Here is a 20,558-nt window from a genome sequence, read left to right on the forward strand (position 1 = left end):
CAATACCAGTAAAGTGTAATTGGTCTTTGTGTGCAGAGTTGCTCAGAGTTTCCACTTCAAGAGCTGAATTGACTACCACAACATTGACACCAGAACATTTCTGTGGTTCATTTGATTTATTTCCTCCTTTTTCTCTACAAGCTCCTTTTAGCTTTAGCTCTGGAAAATGCACCAACAGTTCATAAAATACAGCCTGCAAAACTAACCTTGACTCTGAGTATTACTGAGTTGCATCATCAGTTACACAGAAAAGTGACAAAACACTGTAACAACGAAGGAGTTTGTGAGAATGTTTATGATTAATAGGAGATACTGGGTGGATCCTTGTGGGAGCCGCTGGTTTGTGGTGTCTTCAGATTGCTTAAAAAGCCCCAGGTCTTTGTTTATTTGGCAAGGCTCAGGATTTCAGAAAGGGCATTAGATCGGTAATCTGTTTGAATGAAACAACAACAACTGAAGAGGATGCATTTGAGAAGGTCATCCAGTTGCTTTTTTTTATTATTATATTTTTTTTTATGTTGGCTTGGTTGGTCTCTGTTCTTTTGCTCATCTGCCTACAATATCACAGGCTGTGACTGAGGATAGTAAGGAAGAAAATACATAATATTTGTGTACTTTCACTGGGCCTCATTCATGCAACACAAGCAGAAGAGACTTCTGTGTAAATGTTTTGTAAAATGTTCTTATGTACATTGTTGCATCGAACTGAATGTTTTACGAAACATTCAAATCAGAAATTCATTCTACATGAATAAGGCCAATATTATTTTAATTTTGGTAGGGACATTGAGCAGAAAGAAACCAAATTACAATAAATTAATTCAGAATATATATAATGAATCATATTGATATTAATATTATTTGGCTATTGATATTTTACACATATATTTAAAATATTAAAATATTATATAAATAACAGAAATTAAATATTTACACATGCAAATAATCTTTACACATGCAAATATAAACATTAAGTAATATAATCAAACTTTATACTAAAATGTATTTGTCGAGAAATAAGAGTGTTTCTTAGCAAATATTCATTATTTTACTTATTTTAGCTTAATAGATCTTAAGATAAAAAAGTATATATTTTTATGACTATTTATTGAACTTATCCTGAGTTTATGCATGTGCATTTCCAAGATACTATTAAGTAACATTTATTTGATAGATTTACTGGATTTGGTTGATGCAATGAACCCTGCCTGTTCAGGCAGCAGCCTTGGACTAATCTTTGCTGACATGACAAGCCCTTGATGTTGTCTTTATGGGTGTGGTATATAAAAGTTAGTGCTGCTTATGAATTATGTTCTATTTCGCCACAACCTGCTCTCTAACTGTTGTGTCTGTGCAGTTTTTTTTTTATAACAAATCGATAACTAATGAAGTTTTTGAAAACTCATAAATCTTTGCGTAATGACAACTCACATCATGACAATGTCCCTGTGTATGCTGTGTATTGGTCAAAACTATCAAATATAAGTGTCTTGACAATGTTCAGATTCAGGTGGTCTGTCTGACATTCGTGTCTGTAGTGACTCACTTCTGAGTAAAGTGTAGTAAAATAACTGTTAACTTGCGTAAGTGCAGTAGGTTCTTCGGAACCAGTTTTCTGGGTGGGGCAGACCATAATAAATCTGCTGTGTGTGGACTGCGAGGAAATCAGTCTGAAATGGCAGCTGACTGGAAACTGAAGTGTAACTCCCAGTGGCAGCTGGGGGCTCACGGTGTCCCCATGTCTGACAGCGTGGACTGGAAATCGGTATTCAAGAAGAAGCCATTTCAACGCAACCTACTGCAGAACCCCTCGCCTTATGGTAATGACGTCACACCGTGATGGCTAGCAAGCGTTACTTTGCACGGTATCATTTAATTAAATCTCTGCTTGAACTTTGTTGTAACCAGTGGTGTATAAAGTACCTGAAAGTTACTCAAATTAAAGTACAGATATCTTACCAGAAAATGACTTAGGTAGAAGTTGAAGTCACCGTTTAGAATATTACATGAGTAAAAGTCTTAAAGTATGTGATATTTATTGTACTTAAGTACGAAAAGTATTTTTTAAATCTTAAACATACTTAAGTATTGAAAGTAAAAGTACAAGTAAATGCAAAATGGAAAAGAAGAAAATAAATATATATAAAAAAATGTTCATACACACAGCTTGAGTAGCAAGATTGTGTTCAGTTTTAACTATTTCTTCCATTTTGTATTCTTGGGTAAGAATAAGAAGCACTTCATCCGGTACTTAGTGTCTTTCATGCCAACATAAGAAAACATTTCTGGAATCTGCATCTGAAGTAGGATTTAGCTTACAGTTTAATATATTTCAGCGGGGACATGGATGAAATTAACCTGCAGTTACAGATGCATAAATAGGCTTAATATCAATACTGATATCTGAAATAATTTAAAACGTGAAAACAAACAAACAAACAAAAAAATCAGTCACTGAGATTCAACCGATTCATTCAATCGGCTGATTCATTCAGAAACAAAACATTTGACCATGTTAATGAGTGAATCACTGAATCATGTATTCAACCGATTCGTTCAAAAAGCTGATTCATTCAATAAGTAAACACCGTTCATGGCTCAGAGACGCTGAAGAGTGCTGTGGTCTTTGTTTGGAACTATTTTCGCTAGCAAAATTGAGCAAAACCAAGCAACATTACGTCTAAAATGTAAGTCACTTATAGCTTTACTTAACTTGTATAAAATTATTATTAAATGTGTTCATGCGTCTGCAGAAAAATGGTACTCTTTGTGTGATATAGCTAGATTAAGTTAACTAGGCCTACATTAAATTATATAAATATAAAAAGCATACAGAAGTCTACAATTTAGAATGCCTGGAATTTTGAGTTTTAATAGACTAATAAATCACTGTGCTTGCACTCTTTGTGTGATTTGGTGATATAGTCTACTTGATAACGTCAGATTGCACATCATTACAACAACACCATATTATCGCAGACGATGCTGTATAGGCTACCGCACACCCCAGCCTCGACTTCGGTTGTGCACTTGTTCGCGCACAAGCAAATGTGTTTTTATGAGTCTAACTTGCAAACGCCAGACCATTGATTCGTCAAACCTGCTTTCCTGCAGTCTGTGTTCTTCCGACTATTTTGTAGTAGGCCTAAGTAACGAATATACTTAGGGGAAATGTAGCGGACTAAAAGCATACATTTTAATTAGGAAATGTAGTGGAGTAAAAGTTGGCTGAAATATAAACACTCAAGTAAAGTACAGATACTCCAAAAAAATACTTAAGTACTGTAACTAAGTATTTGTACTTCGTTACACTACACCGCTGGTTGTAACTTTATAAAGTAGCAATATTATGTTGAGATCGAGGATGGTCACACGGGTTAGTTGTTACATCCTTCAGTTTAACTATTGACAGGTTGTGGTGTCCTGACACCTATCCTATACCCGTCAGATTCTCCTACCAGGGTTAGTTACTGTGCATGAGCACATCAATGTTGCGTCCTTTTTCTCATGCTGAACAACAATATTTAATGTATCTGCATTACTGTTAGGGTAGGTTTAGGGTTGGGGTAGGTGTAGACGTTAAAAAAAACATAACTTTGCAGGTAGCATTTTTCGTTGTCGAATTGTACTAACGTTATCCACTGTTTTAATGGGAGGTGGCAAAATGTAAGAGTTGCACATTCATAAACTGTGTTATTTTGTCATTACATTGTCAGTTTTATGTATTTCTGACTCCTGATTTTTGTTTTAAAATGAAATGTTTCCAATTTTTTTTTAAGATAATATGGAATAAAACACACAGCACAGCTAGGTAGAGTGAAATTATCTTCGTAGTAACAAATCCTGTATATCTGTGATTATATATTATTTAAGATAATATGTCGTTCGGAATGCCACCCTCACTCAAACCAACCACCTCAGTTTGAGGCCCATTGGTGAGTCAGACTCAGCAAAACAAAAATCGATATGTTAGCTGCCTAAAAATCTAGCCACTTATCTCATCACTACTGAATTTTAAATCCACTGCAATGGACCTGTGCTATATTACATCTTTAAATAAAACAATATTAATTGTGAATAGATTGAACTTTACACCCAAAACATCTGCTGTTCTTAATGTCTTTGATCACTAATAAAAAGATGATTAAATCTTGTACCTGAATGCTAATTGTAGGTAGTTTCTCTGGCTGGGAAACTAGTACAGGATTTTGCCATATGACACTAGTGGTATCCCCCTGGGGTTGTGGTCTGTCAGCTACCTCGGTACAGGTGAGTCTCACTTTTTTGCAAGAAAAAAATTATTTCTATAATTATTAAATTGTCACAAAAACTGATCTCAACTTTTATCTCAGCTGGTTCTCTCTAGAGCAACGTGTGGACCTGAAGTCAGAGGGTCTGTGGGACCAACTGCTGGATGAGTTTCAGCCTGAGATAGTCATTGAGGACTGGTGAGTTATGGCCTGTTATAAAATAGTTATTCACAGTGTAAGCAATCTTCTAACAGTAATTGCAAACTGAACTGCAAAGAAAGAGTCAAAAAATTAAACTGGATGTCAGTTAAAAGCTGTTTTAACAAAGGAGGGGTTAGCTGTTATGCAATCTCTTCCTCTCTTGGCATATTTATCAGTTTTTCAAATGGTTCGCAGCTAAAGAAAAATGGGAAAAAGCACAAAGGAATCTGAATTATTTCTGACATAGCTGAACAATTTAATCTGTAACTTTGTTTTAACTATGTTTTTTTTTTTATTTTAGAAACAGTTTGAATTCTTGCAATTATTGGTTGAAGGACATGTCTAATATCAGGCAAAATCACAGGTTTAATATACACGTTAAGCTTAAAATGTCTGGGTGTTTTTTCTCATGTGTAGGTATGAGGAAAGCCAGCTTCATAAATCTATCTATCAACTTGGCGTGAAGCTCTTGGGTGCTGATGGAAGGCGGTCGATAAGCAGCACACATATAACCCTGAGGAGAACCGAAGTCCTCCTCACACACCTGGAAAAGGTAACAGCGTGTATTCACATATATATTAATATATTTATATTCATTAAGCATATTGTAATCATGTGCCCACATGGCGGTATGTTTATGTGTATAGGTCTCCCATGTATTCTCCAAGTATGGGCCGGGGAGTGAGGTACATTCACTTCCTCCACAGACTGAAGAAAAGGTCCATGTTTGATCAGTTCTTTAATACCAAAGTCACAGACAGCTCGATTATCATCAAGACCAGCAAAGCTGGTTGTGAAATAAGCCATCACAGTCAAAAAAAAAAAAGGCTTTATGTTGGCCTTTACTATGTAGACTTTGTTTTTTTTTAGAACAGCGCCATTGTCTGAATTTTTTTTTTTTTTTTTTTTAAATAACTGCACCTGCAATGTAATAAAACATTCCTCATTCATTTTGTGACACTGTTTTCTCTTTTGTATTTCACAATAGCACTCATAGATGCACAAGTTGGTGCCATTAAATTTTAGTATGTAAGGCCAGCAGATGGCGATATAGCTCACTGATTGCAAGACGCTGTGACCTGTACATATTACTATGGTAAAAATTATTTTTGTGAAAATACCATAGTTGCTACAGTTATTTTACAACTGTTAAATCATAACGAATATGGAATCAGAACTCTAAAAAGTTTCCATTTTGTGTCATTTTTATTTTTTGACAACAGTAGCGGTAGGCCTATTTATTTTTTTTATTTATGTCTTTTTTTTTTTTTGACAGCAGTTACTATGATTACTGTGGTAAATTATTGTAAGGGCAGTTCACAAACAGTGTCACTTTATAGCTATTAAACATAACTATTATATATATATATATATATATATATATATATATATATATATATATATATATATATATATATATATATATATATAAAAAAACATTAATCACTATATAGCCTAACTATAAATATATATTTATCTATTTTTGCATGGAACAGTTACTGTAAGAAAAAATGTATCGCTGGTTTTAAAAGCTTTTAATATTAAAGTAATAATTAGTTAATAAACTTTACAAAGCCTTATATTTGTGTATATAGGTGATTTTTTTTTTTTTAACCTTTGGCTCTGCTCCAGTTTGTAATGGCGTATTATGTGAGGCTGAGTGTTCAGGTGAGGGGCGACGTGTTGGACGCACCAATCAAAGGCGTCGCGCGTTGAGCTGTTGCGCAGTCGGTCGCGTGCTGTGCGCCTGGAGGATGCGCGCTTGTTTGGGATACTCGCATAGTTCAGGACAGAAACGAACACACCACGAAAACGAATGGCGCTATTCACCTGAGCACTGGAGCAACATCCTCTACTGACCCCCCGGTCATGTCTCATGTCCATTCTGAGCTCTGCCATGAGATGTTAAAGGTAAGTTCTGTTGAATGCATTAGATAAAGGCATTTACTAAGGGCTTTGGAGTGCTCTGTATGGCATGCACATTGGTCCACTAATTGCCACTATATCTGTCAGGAAAGAATACGCTCTAGACAACTTATTTTGTGTATGTCATAATAATAAACCGCAGAATGAAGTGAACTAATATGTTTTTAAGTGTTTAGCTGTGTTGTTTGTACTGTTATTAACTCCTTAGAGTCGCACCTGTGGCCATTCGCGTATACAGTTCAGTCTGTGGCTGCTTTACCTGAGTTATTAATGAGCCGCTCTGCCTCGGGTCTTGGAGTCTGTGGGAGTCTACTTAAGCTAAAAAATTAGACATTTTCACCTACACAGGAAAACGTGCAAAATGGCAGTTATTTCTCCACAATGGCGTTGATTTTTTAAAATTGTAGGTTAATTCTCTCTCAATGGCCGGAGATACAGCTCTAACACTCACTGCTTGCCTTTTAATCAATTATAAAATCATAAATGGAAAACCTAGATAGATCGAAGTATCTTTTTTTTCTTTTTTTTTTTTTTTTTTTTTCCATCAAGCTGATTATCTGTGTGATCTAACAATGATTGCAATGATAGTTAATGTAGCAAACTACAATGTAAGAACTGAAAATCAGCCGGTTTGGTAGCTTCAGCTGATCTGACTCTTAAGAATAACGTTCTTTGCCATTACCTAATGTACTCAGGTTGATTCAGTCAAATTTATAATACATGATAATTTACCTTTTGAAGCACATTATAAACATATTTTTACAGAATAAATATATGTTGCTGGCACACCCAAATCATTTTGTAGGTGCATAGAGAAGTATGATATAAAGCTAGTAAAAAACAGATCAGTTTGAGGGGATAGTCGATTGGCTGGGGAAATGTTGAATTTATAAATGCAGGATTTATATATTTTAACTAGAGCAACTTTACAGCACCAAACTCCCTCAATACTCTTGAATATCTCATTAGATTTTTTTAAGTTATAATTTTATTATTATTCTTAATTTCTACTATTGTCCACTCAGATTGAATTACATTTTTAACAGTGGCCTGTTAAAATTTCATGTAAATGAAATGTCTTGAAAGTCTTAAGATTACATAAGAAAGTCCACGAATGTCTGGTGGGAAGTCTGGTAATGCGGTCAAAGAGGACCTGGTTAAACGGTAACCCGTCTACGCTCAGAAAAGGTGTTGTCTTTCGGGAAATGGAAAAAGAAGAACAGAATATTTAGTTACAATCTTTGGTGCGGTCAGCTGATGCTGATGGGTAAACATGTCTGCAGGGGAGACTGCACATGATGCGTGTCATCGTGGTGAGGGATGATGATGATGATGAGAATGTTTGAGGATGAGCAGAAGTGTGTTGTCCTGAAGACTGTCTTTTACAGAGAAAAGTGTGGACAAATGAGTGTGGGTTCATGTGACAGAAGATCCATGCAAGAGAAAGTAACTCATTGATCCTCTCCAGTGCACGTTAACATCTATCCAGTCCAGAATTTGCATTCCCTAACTGTACACTGTTTTTCCAGTGTTGTGTTTCAACAATTCTCTTGTTTCTCAAAAAATTCCTACCAGAGCAATCACTTGGAAATGCAAACACAACAGACACTATCCAATAGCAGCATCTCCCACATGGGCACATGTACACACACACACACACACACACACACACACACACACACAGACACACACACAGGTTAGTGGTTAACCTCCCTGGATGGAGGGGGCACCACTAAAGCAGTAAAAATATCCCAGTGAAGTTCTGCTTAAGAGACAGAAACATGAGACTCAAGCTTGAGTCAGTCTTTACAACCAGCACATTGACATACACCATAAACATGCTGAGTTAAGAAAAAGATGTGTGCATACACTAATGTTTCCATGCCAGCACATCTGTTTTCAACACTTAATCATGTAGAAATGTTTTTGAGCATAAATTAGCATATTAGAATGATTTCTGAAGGATCATGTGACACTGAAGACTGGGAAAATAATGGCTGCTGAAAATTCGAGCTTTGCCACTGGGAAATAAATTACATTTTTAAATTAAGTTAAAATAGGAAGCAGTCATTTTAAAATTATAAAAACATGTTTTTACAGTATTTTTTATTAAAATATGTGCAGATTTGGTAAATGTGCAAGTCTTTTCCTCAAAAAAGTAATCCAGCAAGCAACACTTGCACTTAATTTTACTTAATTTTAAACCAATGCATTTTAGAGCACACAGGCTTTAAGTCAGATTTAGAATAATAATAAATAAACCCTTAAAATAAATAAATCCTTTAAATTTTCACTCGGCTGATTCATTCAGAACAAAACATTTGACCCATGTTAATGGAGTGAATCACTGAATCATGTATCAACCGACTTCGTTCAAAAAGCTGCCATTCATATCAATAAGTAAACATCCCGTTCATGGCTCAGAGACGCTGTAAAGAGTGCTGTGGTCTTTGTTTGGAACTATTTTCGCCTAGCAATAATTGAGCAAACCCAAGCAACATACGTCTAAAATGTAAGTCACTTATATAGCTTTTACTTAACTTAGTATAAAATTTATTATTAAATGTGTTTCATGCGTCTGCCAGAAAAATGGGTACTCTTTGTGTGATATAGCTAGGATTAAGTTAACTAGAGCCTACATTCAAATTATATAAATATAAAAGCATACAGAAGTCTACAATTTAGAATGCCTGGAATTTTGAGGTTTTTTTTTAAATAGACTATAATATAAATCACTGTGCCTGTGCTTGCACTCTTTGTGTGATTTGGTGATATAGTCTACTTTGATAACGTCAGATTGCACTACATTACAACAACACCATATTATCGCAGACGCATGCGTATAGGCTAAACCGCACACCCCAGCCTCGACTTCGGTTGCCCCATGCACTGTTCGCGCACAAGCAATGTGTTTTTTATGAGTCTAAACTTGCAAACGCCAGACCTTGATTCGTTCAAACCTGCTTTCCTGCAGTCTGTGGTTCTTCCGACTATTTGTGTAGTATGCCTAAGTAACGAATATACTTAGGGAAATGTAGCGGACTACAAGCATACATTTTAATTAGCGAAATTAGTAAGTGGAGTAAAAGTTGGCTGAAATATAAACACTCAAGTAAAGTTGTACAGATACTCTCAAAAAAATACTTAAGTACTGTAACTAAGTATTTGTACTTCGTTACACTACACCGCTTGTTGTAACTTTATTAAAGTAGCAATATTATGTTGAGATCGAGGATTGGTCCACCACGGGTTAGTTGTTACATCCTTCAGTTTAACTATTGACAGGTTGTGGGTGTCCTGACACCTATCCTATACCCCGTCAGATTCTCCTACCAGGGTTAGTTACTGTGCATGAGCACATCAATGTTGCGTCCTTTTTCTCATGCTGAACAACATATTTAATTGTATCTGCATTAACTGTTAGGGTAGGTTTAGGGTTGGGGTAGGTGTAGGACGTTAAAAAAAAACATAACTTTGCAGGTAGCATTTTTCGTTGTCGAATTGTACTAACGTTATCCACTGTTTTAATGGAGAGGTGGCCAAAATGTAAGAGTTGCACATTCATAAACTGTGTTATTTTGTCATTACATTGGTACCATTTTAGTATTATTTCTGACTCCTGATTTTTTGCCTTTTAAACATGAAATGTTTTTCCAATTTTTTTTTAAGATAATATTGGAATAAAAACACACAGCACACCCCCTATGCGTAGAGTGAAAATTATCTTCGGAGTAAAACAAATCCTGTATATCTGTGATTTATATTATTAGTGTAACTTAGACCGCAAAAACTCAAAAAATATGTATGTGTGTGTGTCACTTTAAATGTGTTGTGTGCGCGCACGCACGCTCTCTACGTACCGTAAGCTGTTACGCAGGTAGAAGAAAGAGGTGCGGACGCAGGAGCACATCGTGGTTCTCAACATGGTGTTTACAAAAGTTTGAAATATATATTGTAAAAGGTGGATGCACTTTACGTTTTGGTTCATTTATACCCTTTTGGCAAGCGGAGGCGAGGTATGTGTCTTTATTGTGTGTTTTGCATGTTGTATTTTAAAGTGATATATAATTTCGTATGTCACGTGTTATTTGTCGAGCTCTTTTGGTTAATTCTCATGTATGTAATAATTTATTTGCCTTTTGGGTATCTGTAAATGTTTATTTATTTAAGTAATCTGTCATTTGTACATTATGTTTTTTATTTATGAGTATATTGTTTCTTTATGTAGTTTCACGGTGCTACAAACACAACGTTTCTCGAAGTCACGGTTAATGGCGCTCAAAGCGAGCGAAATAAAGAAGATTAAGCACCCGCCTCGAAACTCTCTGTCTCGTTTGTCGACGCCAAGGGGCTGCTACAGTGAAACTCGACGCTTATCGGGACTCTGCATCACTTCGCTGCTGCCCTGTTCAAGAGAGTTCATCACAACGCCCGCACGAGGATCAGCAACGGCGCTGCGGACGTTTGCGCAGTCACAGCGGATCGTGACGTAATTATAACTGCTTTAAAGGGAGGTAGCAAGGCACCGTTTAACATTACAGATGAGATTGAGACTGTGAGTTAAATCGTATTCCCCACGTGAGCTGCATCCATTCATTGGAACTCTGTAAGTTGACATTGTTCAAATGAAAAGGAGAATATATATATTTTTTTGGACTATTAAATTGAGGGATAAAACTACAAGAGACATTTAAATTGAATAAGGACAAATCACAAGACCAAATATTCAAGTTTTACTTGATTATTTAAAGACTATAAAAAACTTGTGGTGTTAAATTTGAATGTTGATTGTTGAAGAGTTATCTTGGACATTTAAAAAGTCATACACAAAGAGTACAGGTTAACTTTATTACTGTTTGTAAACACTGAAATTTCTGATCTATTACAAGGGAAATATTTTAAATGTTAAAAGTGTTTACAGTTGTGCATTTGTGTTGATTCTCCTTGCTAATATTTTGAGTGCTTACATTTTAGAGGTCTGATGGAAATGGTATCACTTATGGCTAAGTTGCCCAGTTTAAAGAAGTAAACAACATTAAAGAGGCCATGGAAAACCCACCTGAATAAGGAAGTTGAACCAGTTTGAAGAGATGCCACTTCCAGCTGAAGAAATAAGTAACCCACCAGTGCAACAGATCAGAGCAAGCTCACGTGAAAGAAGCTTAACAGAGAAAGGTAGAGAGATGCAATGAGCTCGAAGCAAAGAAACAGGAAAAGTCCTTCCATAAGACATATGAGGTCCTGGAAGCAGGCTGCAAGAGAGGCTCGGCGTAGATCAAATTTGAAAACATTCTGTACACGTGAAGAGCTGGATCAAATACAGCAGGACATTCAAGGGCAGACATGATTCAGTCTATCAGCGTTATGAACCGATTCTGCGTAACCACACTACTACTCCAGACATTGTTAAACGTATGGATGCCTGCCGCTGCACTAACTGCAGAGATCACTGATCTTGTCAGTTAAAACGACTGGAAACATTTAATGAAAGTTACAACGAAGAACTTGTGAAGGAAAGAGTAAGGCAGGTGCTGAATAAGGATGAATATGGATCCGTCTTTGGATGTACAGTAACAAACACAGTCGTTTCAGAGTCATCACTGGGATCCGATAACCAATCAAAGACTTCTAAAGTCTCAAGTAAGCGTGCTGATGCACAGGCAGAATTTGCAGCGAAACTGGAACAAGCTAAAGCTTTACAAGAAATTCACAATCAACAAGCTAAGCTTGATAAGATGGAGCATGACTGGAAGCTTTGTGAATCGAGAATGTTAGCGGAGATAAAGCAGAAGGAGGCTGAAATGCAGTTAAGGCTAGTTGAGGAAAAGAAACGGCTACAACAGCTACAAGTTGACAAAGAAGTTAAAGTAGCAGCAGCTCGTGTCAAAGTGTATAACGATTTGGAAGGCAACCTTCAGCGCTGTGAAGATGACGAAGGCCCTAGCATTCACGCTGGCTGCCAAAGGACAGAGCTTACATCTCAACTGAACCCGGAAGTACAGTCGTTCCTACCTCAGCAAGCATCATGTGAAAGGATATGAAGTTACATCACCTCAGGAAACTGCAAATCTAGCTCAAGCAATAGCAAACTCACTAAGCACACATCGGCTGCCAGTTCCAGAACCCACTGTCTTTGTTGGTGACCCTTTAAAATTCATAGATTGGAAGATGTCATTCATGGCCCTCATTGATCGAAAACCTCTTCCTTCTGGTGAAAAAAAATGTTCTATCTGAAGAATTACCTTGCTGGGGAAGCTCGCAAAGCGGTGGAGGGATATTTCTACAGAAATTCTGAGGATGCGTATCAAGGTGCCTGGAAAGCGTTACAGGAAAGGTACGGGAACTCGTTCGTCATCCAAAGAGCGTTTCGAGACAAGCTGATGAGATGGCCCAAAATTGGAGCAAATGACCCACTGGCATTACGAGACTTCACAGATTTCCTACAAGGTTGTGTCGAGGCAATTCCTCACGTAAAAGGATTAGCCATCCTAAATGATTCTGAAGAAAACCACAAGCTGTTAAAGAAACTCCCCGAATGGATTGTGAGAAAGTGGAACCGAATCGTGGTGGAAGAGCTAGACACATCAGGTGACTATCCCAGTTTCAAATGCTTCACAGAATTTCTGCAAAAGGAAGCAAAAATAGCTTGTAACCCCTATAACCTCTGCGCTATTTGTGAATCAAAAGAACACAGATGAAAGGTTCCCCAAGCGTGCTAAGGCTCTCAGTACAAAGGTTCAGGTGAAGGACTTAAGCTCAAAAAGACCAGAGACGTACAGCTCTAAGCCAAAGACATCGTGCCTTTTCTGCAAGGATGAAAAACATCACATTGCTCAATGCTCTACATTTGCTGGAAAGACTATTGAAGAAAAGAAAGCCTTCATTCACGAAACCCACCTCTGTTTCGGATGTCTCAGAAAGGGACACAATGAGTAAAGACTGTAGAAGAAGACATACATGTGGTACGTGTGGTCGAAGTCATCCTACCTGCTTACATGGAGAAAGGGATAAAGCTCCTTCAAAGGACCCTAAAGGGGCATCTACGAATGTTCAAGCAAGTGAGGAAGTTCATAAAGTCATGACCCATGCACTCACTCAATGTTCTCCTGCTACTTCCAGCATTGTGCCAGTTTTCATCTCTACAGTGGACGAACCCCAAAGAGAAGTACTAACTTATGCTCTACTTGACACCCAGAGCGACTCAAGTTTCATCTTGGAAGATCTTCTTGAAAGTTTGAATGTTGTCTCACAACCTGTGCAATTGAGGCTCAGCACCATGACAGCTGCTGACATGATCACTGCCAGTAAGAGAGTCTGTGGACTTAAAGTAAGAGGACTACAATCTGCAAGTTCTATACCACTACAGCAAGCCATACACAAGAGACTTCATTCCAGTGGACAAGTCGTATATTCCCACCAAGCACACAGCGCTTCAGTGGAGTCACCTCAGACACTTAGCAAGTCAGCTGTCACCACTTTTGAACTGTGAAGTCGGACTTTTAATCGGATTTGACTGCCCATATGCTCTAGCTCCCTTGGAAGCCATTATAGGTGGTGAAAATGAGCCTTTCGCGCAAAGAACTGTGCTTGGGTGGAGTATTATAGGCCTGTCTAATCCACACCTTGACCGACAAGGAAATCAGAGTTTTGTCCACCGTGTTGCAGTAAAGGAAATACCTGTCCCATCGCCCAATGATATCCTGAAAATTCTTGAGTCAGATTTCAATGAAAAGGCTTATGAGGATAAATGTGTGTCACAAGAGGATGTTCGTTTCATAAAGCACCTCAGTGCCAATATTCATCAGAAGGATAATGGACATTACGATCTTCCTCTCCCATTTAAGTGCAGCAGCCGACCCTCACTACCCAACAACAAAGGGCTAGCAACTGCTCGACTAAACACCTAAAGAAACGGCTCAAGTCCAATAAACAGTATTATGATCACTACAAGGCTTTCATGGAAGAGATGATTATCAAAGGTGATGCAGAACAAGCTCCAGCTATACTAAGTGGAGAGACAGTGTGGTACATCCCACACAATGGGGTGTACCACCCTCAGAAACCAAACAAGCTGAGGGTGGTATTCGATTGTTCAGCAAAGTTTCGTGGTATATCTCTAAATGACACACTTTTGACTGGGCCTGATCTAACCAATTCCTTGCTGTGCCGTTTCAGAAAGGAGCCAGTTGCAGTTACCTGTGACATAGAGAAGATGTTTCACCAGTTTCTCGTCCCACCTGATGAACGCAATTACCTGAGATTCTTATGGTGGGAGGGTGGAGACTTGGAGAAAGAGCCTCAAGAATATCGCATGGCAGTCCACCTCTTTGGTGCCACGTCTTCACCTGGGTGTGCTAATTTCGGCCTAAAGTACCTGGCACAGCAGCACAAAGTTAACTATCCTTCAGCCTCAGCATTCATTGAGAAGAACTTTTATGTGGATGATGGGTTTAACCAGTGTTCCCTCAACCAGTGAAGCCAAAGAACTAATAATGCAAGCTCAAAGAGTGTGTAAACATGGAGGTTTACGGCTTCACAAATTTAACTCAAATAAGGAAGACGTTTTGAGTTGTTTAAACCCATCAGAAAAGGCAACAACATCAAAGCCTCTTGACTTTAATCTTGAAGCAACACCAGCTGGACGTGTACTCGGCATTCAATGGTCAACAAAGGATGACACATTCAGTTTCAGCATCGACCTTAAGGATCAACCATTGACTCGCCGTGGTATTCTGTCTGTTATAGCCTCTCTATATGACCCTCTTGGGTTTGTCGCCCCATTTATTCTACAGGGAAAGTGTATCCTACAAGAACTGTGTCGTAGAGGTACTGAATGGGACAACGAACTTCCTGATGACTTGCGTCCTCAATGGGTGGATTGGAAAAACGATCTTCTGAAACTCAAGGAAGTATTGATACCAAGATGTTATCACCCACATACCTTCAGTGACATAGTCAGAACAGAGTTACACCACTTCTCTGATGCGAGTAATGTAGGATATGGTGCTTGTTCCTACCTCCGCTTCAAAAATGACAAGAGTGAAGTCCACTGCAGTCTGGTGATGGCTAAAGCCAGGGTCTCACCTACAAAGGTCATAAGCATTCCCAGGTTAGAACTCTCAGCCGCTGTCATATCTGCCAGAATGAGTGTCATGCTGAAAAATGAGCTGGAATGAAGATTGACCAAGAGTTCTTCTGGACAGACTCGCAGGTCGTTTTAGCATACATTAACAACGAAGCCCGTAGGTTTCATGTTTTTGTCGCAAATCGAGTGCAGCTGATACGAGATGTCACAGATCCTAGTCAGTGGTGTTACGTAAATACAACAGATAACCCTGCTGATTATGCATCTAGAGGGCTTAATGCGTCTGCCATCTCTACATCAATGTGGTTATCAGGACCCAAATTTCTGTGGGAACAGGAAGTAAATGCAACACCATACACACCTGTGAACCTGCTTGTCGGTGATCCTGAAGTTAAATTAGTCGGAAACCTTTGTGACCTCAGTCAGAGACGGAGCAGTCATCCTCAGTCGCTTAAGTCGATTCTCTTCTTGGTCTATGCTTCTAAGGGTGGTTGCAAGAATAAACAGATGGTTGGGCCACAAACAGATGTACAACGGTGATCATGTGGCAGTTGAAGAACGTGAGAGAGCTGCTAAGGTGGTCATCAAGCTTGTACAGCAGCAAGCATTCTCAAAAGAAATGCAAATAATTGAAAGAGGAGAAGCTCTACCAAATTCAAGCGCACTGTACCCTCTGGATCCTATTTTGGACAATGGCATCCTCCGTGTTGGTGGGAGGCTAAAACACTCATCTCTCAGTCAAGATCTAAAACATCCTGTAATACTTCCAAAAGGTAACCACATCACTAAACTAATTCTGTCACATTTCCACACCAAAGTTCGTCACCAGGGAAGAAGGCCAAACTCAAATGGAGTTAAGAATGAATGGATTCTGGATCATTGGAGGCAGTAAGTCCGTCGCCAAGTTCATACACAAGTGTGTGCAATGTCGGAAACTCAGACGACCAGCTGAAGAACAGCGTATGGCAGAACTTCCCAGAGAACGTGTTTGAGGTTTCCCGCTCCATTCACGTACTGTGGTATGGACTGTTTCGGGCCATTTATTGTGAAGAGAGCTCGTAAGGAGCTTAAGAGATATGGCCTATTATTCACTTGTCTATCATCTCGTGCAGTCCATATTGAAATGATTGAGGACCTATCTACAGACTCCTTCATCAATGCCCTAAGGTGCTTTATCAGCCTCCGAGGAGCAGTTCGCAAACTTCAGTGTGACCACGGCACTAACTTTGTTGGAGCTAAAAATGAATTCGCAAAATCACTGAAAGAGATTGACACCAATGCCTTAGAGATCTTTCTTACAGAAAGGCAATGCGAGTTTGTCTTTAATGCTCCTTCTGCAAGCCATGCTGGAGGTGTCTGGGAGCGCCAGATACGAACTGTGCGAAATTTACTCAATGCCACACTTGCTTTATGCCCAGGCAGGCTTGATGACGCATCACTCAGAACGCTGTTCTATGAAGCAATGGCCATTGTAAACAGCCGCCCTCTAACGGTAGATGGGATTAATGATCCAAATTCACCTCGAACCATTGACCCCAAACCATCTGATAATGATGAAGTCTGATGTTGCTCTTCCACCTCCAGGAAAGTTTGTAAAACAAGATGTGTATGCCACTAAAAGATGGCGCAGAGTTCAATACCTAATCGAACAATTTTGGAGTCGTTGGAAGAAGGAATACCTTCTCAACATTGCAGCACGTCAGAAATGGCATATTCCTCGCCGTAACCTTCAAGTGAATGATGTTGTAATCATCAAAGAAGATATGCTTCCCAGAGGTCAGTGGCAATTAGGCCGAGTGGTGGAAACCAGTGAAGGAAGTGATGGTCTTGTAAGGCGAGTCAAGTTGCAGTTAGGGGAGCGAAAAGAAAATCAACGCTCCAAGCCTACAGTCATTGAAAGGCCCATCCAAAAATTGGTGGTACTTATTGAAAATGAGTAATCAGCGACTGCTTTGTGATACCATTGCATCAGACCATGTAATTAAGTTCTATAAAACCTAACATTTTAGACTTCACATGCATATAAACTGTTTTGAAGGCGGTCATATTGATGTTCAGAAATCATGGTTCTGATTCATTCACAGTTTGTTCTGTTCTTTCATCATCTCATAATTGGTGGGAGTGTAAATGACAGCAAAAAATATGTATGTGTGTGTGTCACTTTAAATGTGTTGTGTGCGCGCACGCACGCTCTCTACGTAACGTAAGCTGTAACGCAGGTAGAAGAAAGAGGTGCGGACGAGGAGCACATCGTGGTTCTCACATGGTGTTTACAAAAGTTTGAAATATATATTGTAAAAGGTGGATGCACTTTACGTTTTGGTTCATTTAGTACCCTTTGGCAAGCGGAGCGAGGTATGTGTCTTTATTGTGTGTTTTGCATGTTGTATTTTAAAGTGATATATAATTTCGTATGTCACGTGTTATTTGTCGAGCTCTTTTGGTTAATTCTCATGTATGTAATAATTTATTTGCCTTTTGGGTATCTGTAAATGTTTATTTATTTAAGTAATCTGTCATTTGTACATATGTTTTTTTTATTTATGAGTATATTGTTTCTTTATGTAGTTTCACGGTGCTACAACACAACGTTTCTCGAAGTCACGGTTAATGGCGCTCAAAGCGAGCGAAATAAAGAAGATTAAGCACCCGTCGAAACTCTCTGTCTCGTTTGTCGACGCCAAGGGGCTGCTACAATTAGGCAAACCTTAATATACGTGTATTTGACTAACATTGTTAGTGTAAGATTTTAAAAGGGGATGCCATGCCTTTTTTTTTTTTCTTTGTGGAACATTTCAGCCAATTATAATTAAATCTAGACTGGGATAATTGATCATTTTGTGGCTGTAGAGGGGGAAAAGGGTTTAGTTTATGCATGTGCATTTCCAAGATATTATTTCTACTATTTAGTTATTTGATATTGAATATAAGAACTAAATCTATGCAGTGCCGAAACAATGCCAAAATGTAGCACCGAAACGTACCAAAAATTGTGCATATAAACCTCTCATACTTATACATGTAGCCTATTTATTAAAATACTACTGCAAAAGATGTCTTTAAATTATATGGATGTATTTATTATTTGGCTACATGGGTATTTTACATATACATTTGAAAGACAGTAGGCCTGTTTGCGATTAAATGTTACTGCAATAGAAATTGAACCTTTTGATTTAGCTAAATCTTTCAAACTCCTCTTTTTTTTCTTGTTCAACTACCAGGTGTAAAGCACACCATCCCACCACCCGAACCCCATCGTTCGGGAATGCCACCTCCTCCAAACCAACCACCTCAGTTTGAGCCCATTGGTGAGTCAGACTCAGCAAACAAAACGATATGTTAGCTGCCTAAAAATCTAGCCACTTATCTCATCACTACTGAATTTTAAATCCACTGCAATGGACCTGTGCTATATTACATCTTTAAATAAAACAATATTAATTGTGAATAGATTGAACTTTACACCCAAAACATCTGCTGTTCTTAATGTCTTTGATCACTAATAAAAAGATGATTAAATCTTGTACCTGAATGCTAATTGTAGGTAGTTTCTCTGGCTGGGAAACTAGTACAGAAGTTTTGCCATATGACACTAGTGGTATCCCCCCTGGGGTTGTGGTCTGTCAGCTACCTCGGTACAGGTGAGTCTCACTTTTGCAAGAAAAATTATTTCTATAATTATTAAATTGTCACAAAAACTGATCTCAACTTTTATCTCAGCTGGTTCTCTCTAGAGCAACGTGTGGACCTGAAGTCAGAGGGTCTGTGGGACCAACTGCTGGATGAGTTTCAGCCTGAGATAGTCATTGAGGACTGGTGAGTTATGGCCTGTTATAAAAATAGTTATTCACAGTGTAAGCAATCTTCTAACAGTAATTGCAAACTGAACTGCAAAGAAGAGTCAAAAATTAAACTGGATGTCAGTTAAAAGCTGTTTTAACAAAGGAGGTTAGCTGTTATGCAATCTCTTCCTCTCTTGGCATATTTATCAGTTTTCAAATGGTTCGCAGCTAAAGAAAAATGGGAAAAAGCACAAAGGAATCTGAATTATTTCTGACATAGCTGAACAATTTAATCTGTAACTTTGTTTTAACTATGTTTTTTTTTTATTTTAGAAACAGTTTGAATTCTTGCAATTATTGGTTGAAGGGACATGTCTAATATCAGGCAAAATCACAGGTTTAATATACACGTTCGCTTAAAATGTCTGGGTGTTTTTTCTCATGTGTAGGTATGAGGAAAGCCAGCTTCATAAATCTATCTATCAGCTTGACGTGAAGCTCTTGGGTGCTGATGGAAAGACGGTCATTAAGCAGCACACATATAACCCTGAGGAGAACCCGAAGTCCTCCTCACACACCTGGAAAAAGGTAACACGCGTGTATTCACATATATATTCATATATTTATATTCATTAAGCATATTGTAATCATGTGCCCACATGACGTATGTTTATGTGTATAGGTCTCCCATGTATTCTCCAAGTATGGGCCGGGAGTGAGGTACATTCACTTCCTCCACAGACTGAAGAAAAGGTCCATGTTTGATCAGTTCTTTAATACCAAAGTCACAGACAGCTCGATTATCATCAAGACCAGCAAAGCCGGTGTGAAATAAGCCATCACAGTCAAAAAAAAAACATGTTGACGCACTATGTAGACTTTGTTTTTTAGAACAACGCGCTATTGTCTGAATTTTTTTTTTTTTTTTTTAAATAACTGCACCTGCAATGTAATAAAACATTCCTCATTCATTTTGTGACACTGTTTTCTTTTTTGTATTCACAATAGCACTCATAGATGCACAAGTTGGTGCCATTAAATTTTAGTATGTAAGGCCAGCAGATGGCGATATAGCTCACTGATTGCAAGACGCTGTGACCTGTACATATTACTATGGTAAAAAATTATTTTTGTGAAAATACCATAGTTGCTACAGTTATTTTACAACTGTTAAATCATAACGAATATGGAATCAGAACTCTAAAAAGTTTCCATTTTGTGTCATTTTTATTTTTGACAACAGTAGCGGTAGGCCTATTTATTTTTTATTTATGTCTTTTTTTGTGACAGCAGTTACTATGATTACTATGG

General features: G+C 38.1%; 1 protein-coding gene and 1 long non-coding RNA gene across 2 annotated transcripts; both read left to right on the plus strand.

The window, feature by feature from the left end:
- Positions 1 to 1,621: 1,621 nt before the first annotated feature.
- On the plus strand, positions 1,622 to 20,218 carry LOC109082928 (F-box only protein 50-like). The gene is made up of 6 exons (XM_019097764.2): positions 1,622 to 1,820; positions 18,687 to 18,773; positions 19,010 to 19,106; positions 19,186 to 19,281; positions 19,697 to 19,835; positions 19,930 to 20,218. Exons 1-6 carry the CDS (start codon positions 1,676 to 1,678, stop codon positions 20,080 to 20,082), a joined length of 717 nt encoding a protein of 238 aa, XP_018953309.1. The 5' UTR covers positions 1,622 to 1,675; the 3' UTR covers positions 20,083 to 20,218.
- On the plus strand, positions 17,536 to 18,113 carry LOC122145050. Its single transcript, XR_006160064.1, has 2 exons — positions 17,536 to 17,817; positions 18,031 to 18,113. It is a non-coding gene; the product is annotated as an uncharacterized LOC122145050 (long non-coding RNA).
- Positions 20,219 to 20,558: the final 340 nt, after the last annotated feature.

Source organism: Cyprinus carpio, chromosome A5 (genome assembly GCF_018340385.1).
Source record: "Cyprinus carpio isolate SPL01 chromosome A5, ASM1834038v1, whole genome shotgun sequence".
Taxonomy (NCBI): domain Eukaryota; kingdom Metazoa; phylum Chordata; class Actinopteri; order Cypriniformes; family Cyprinidae; genus Cyprinus; species Cyprinus carpio.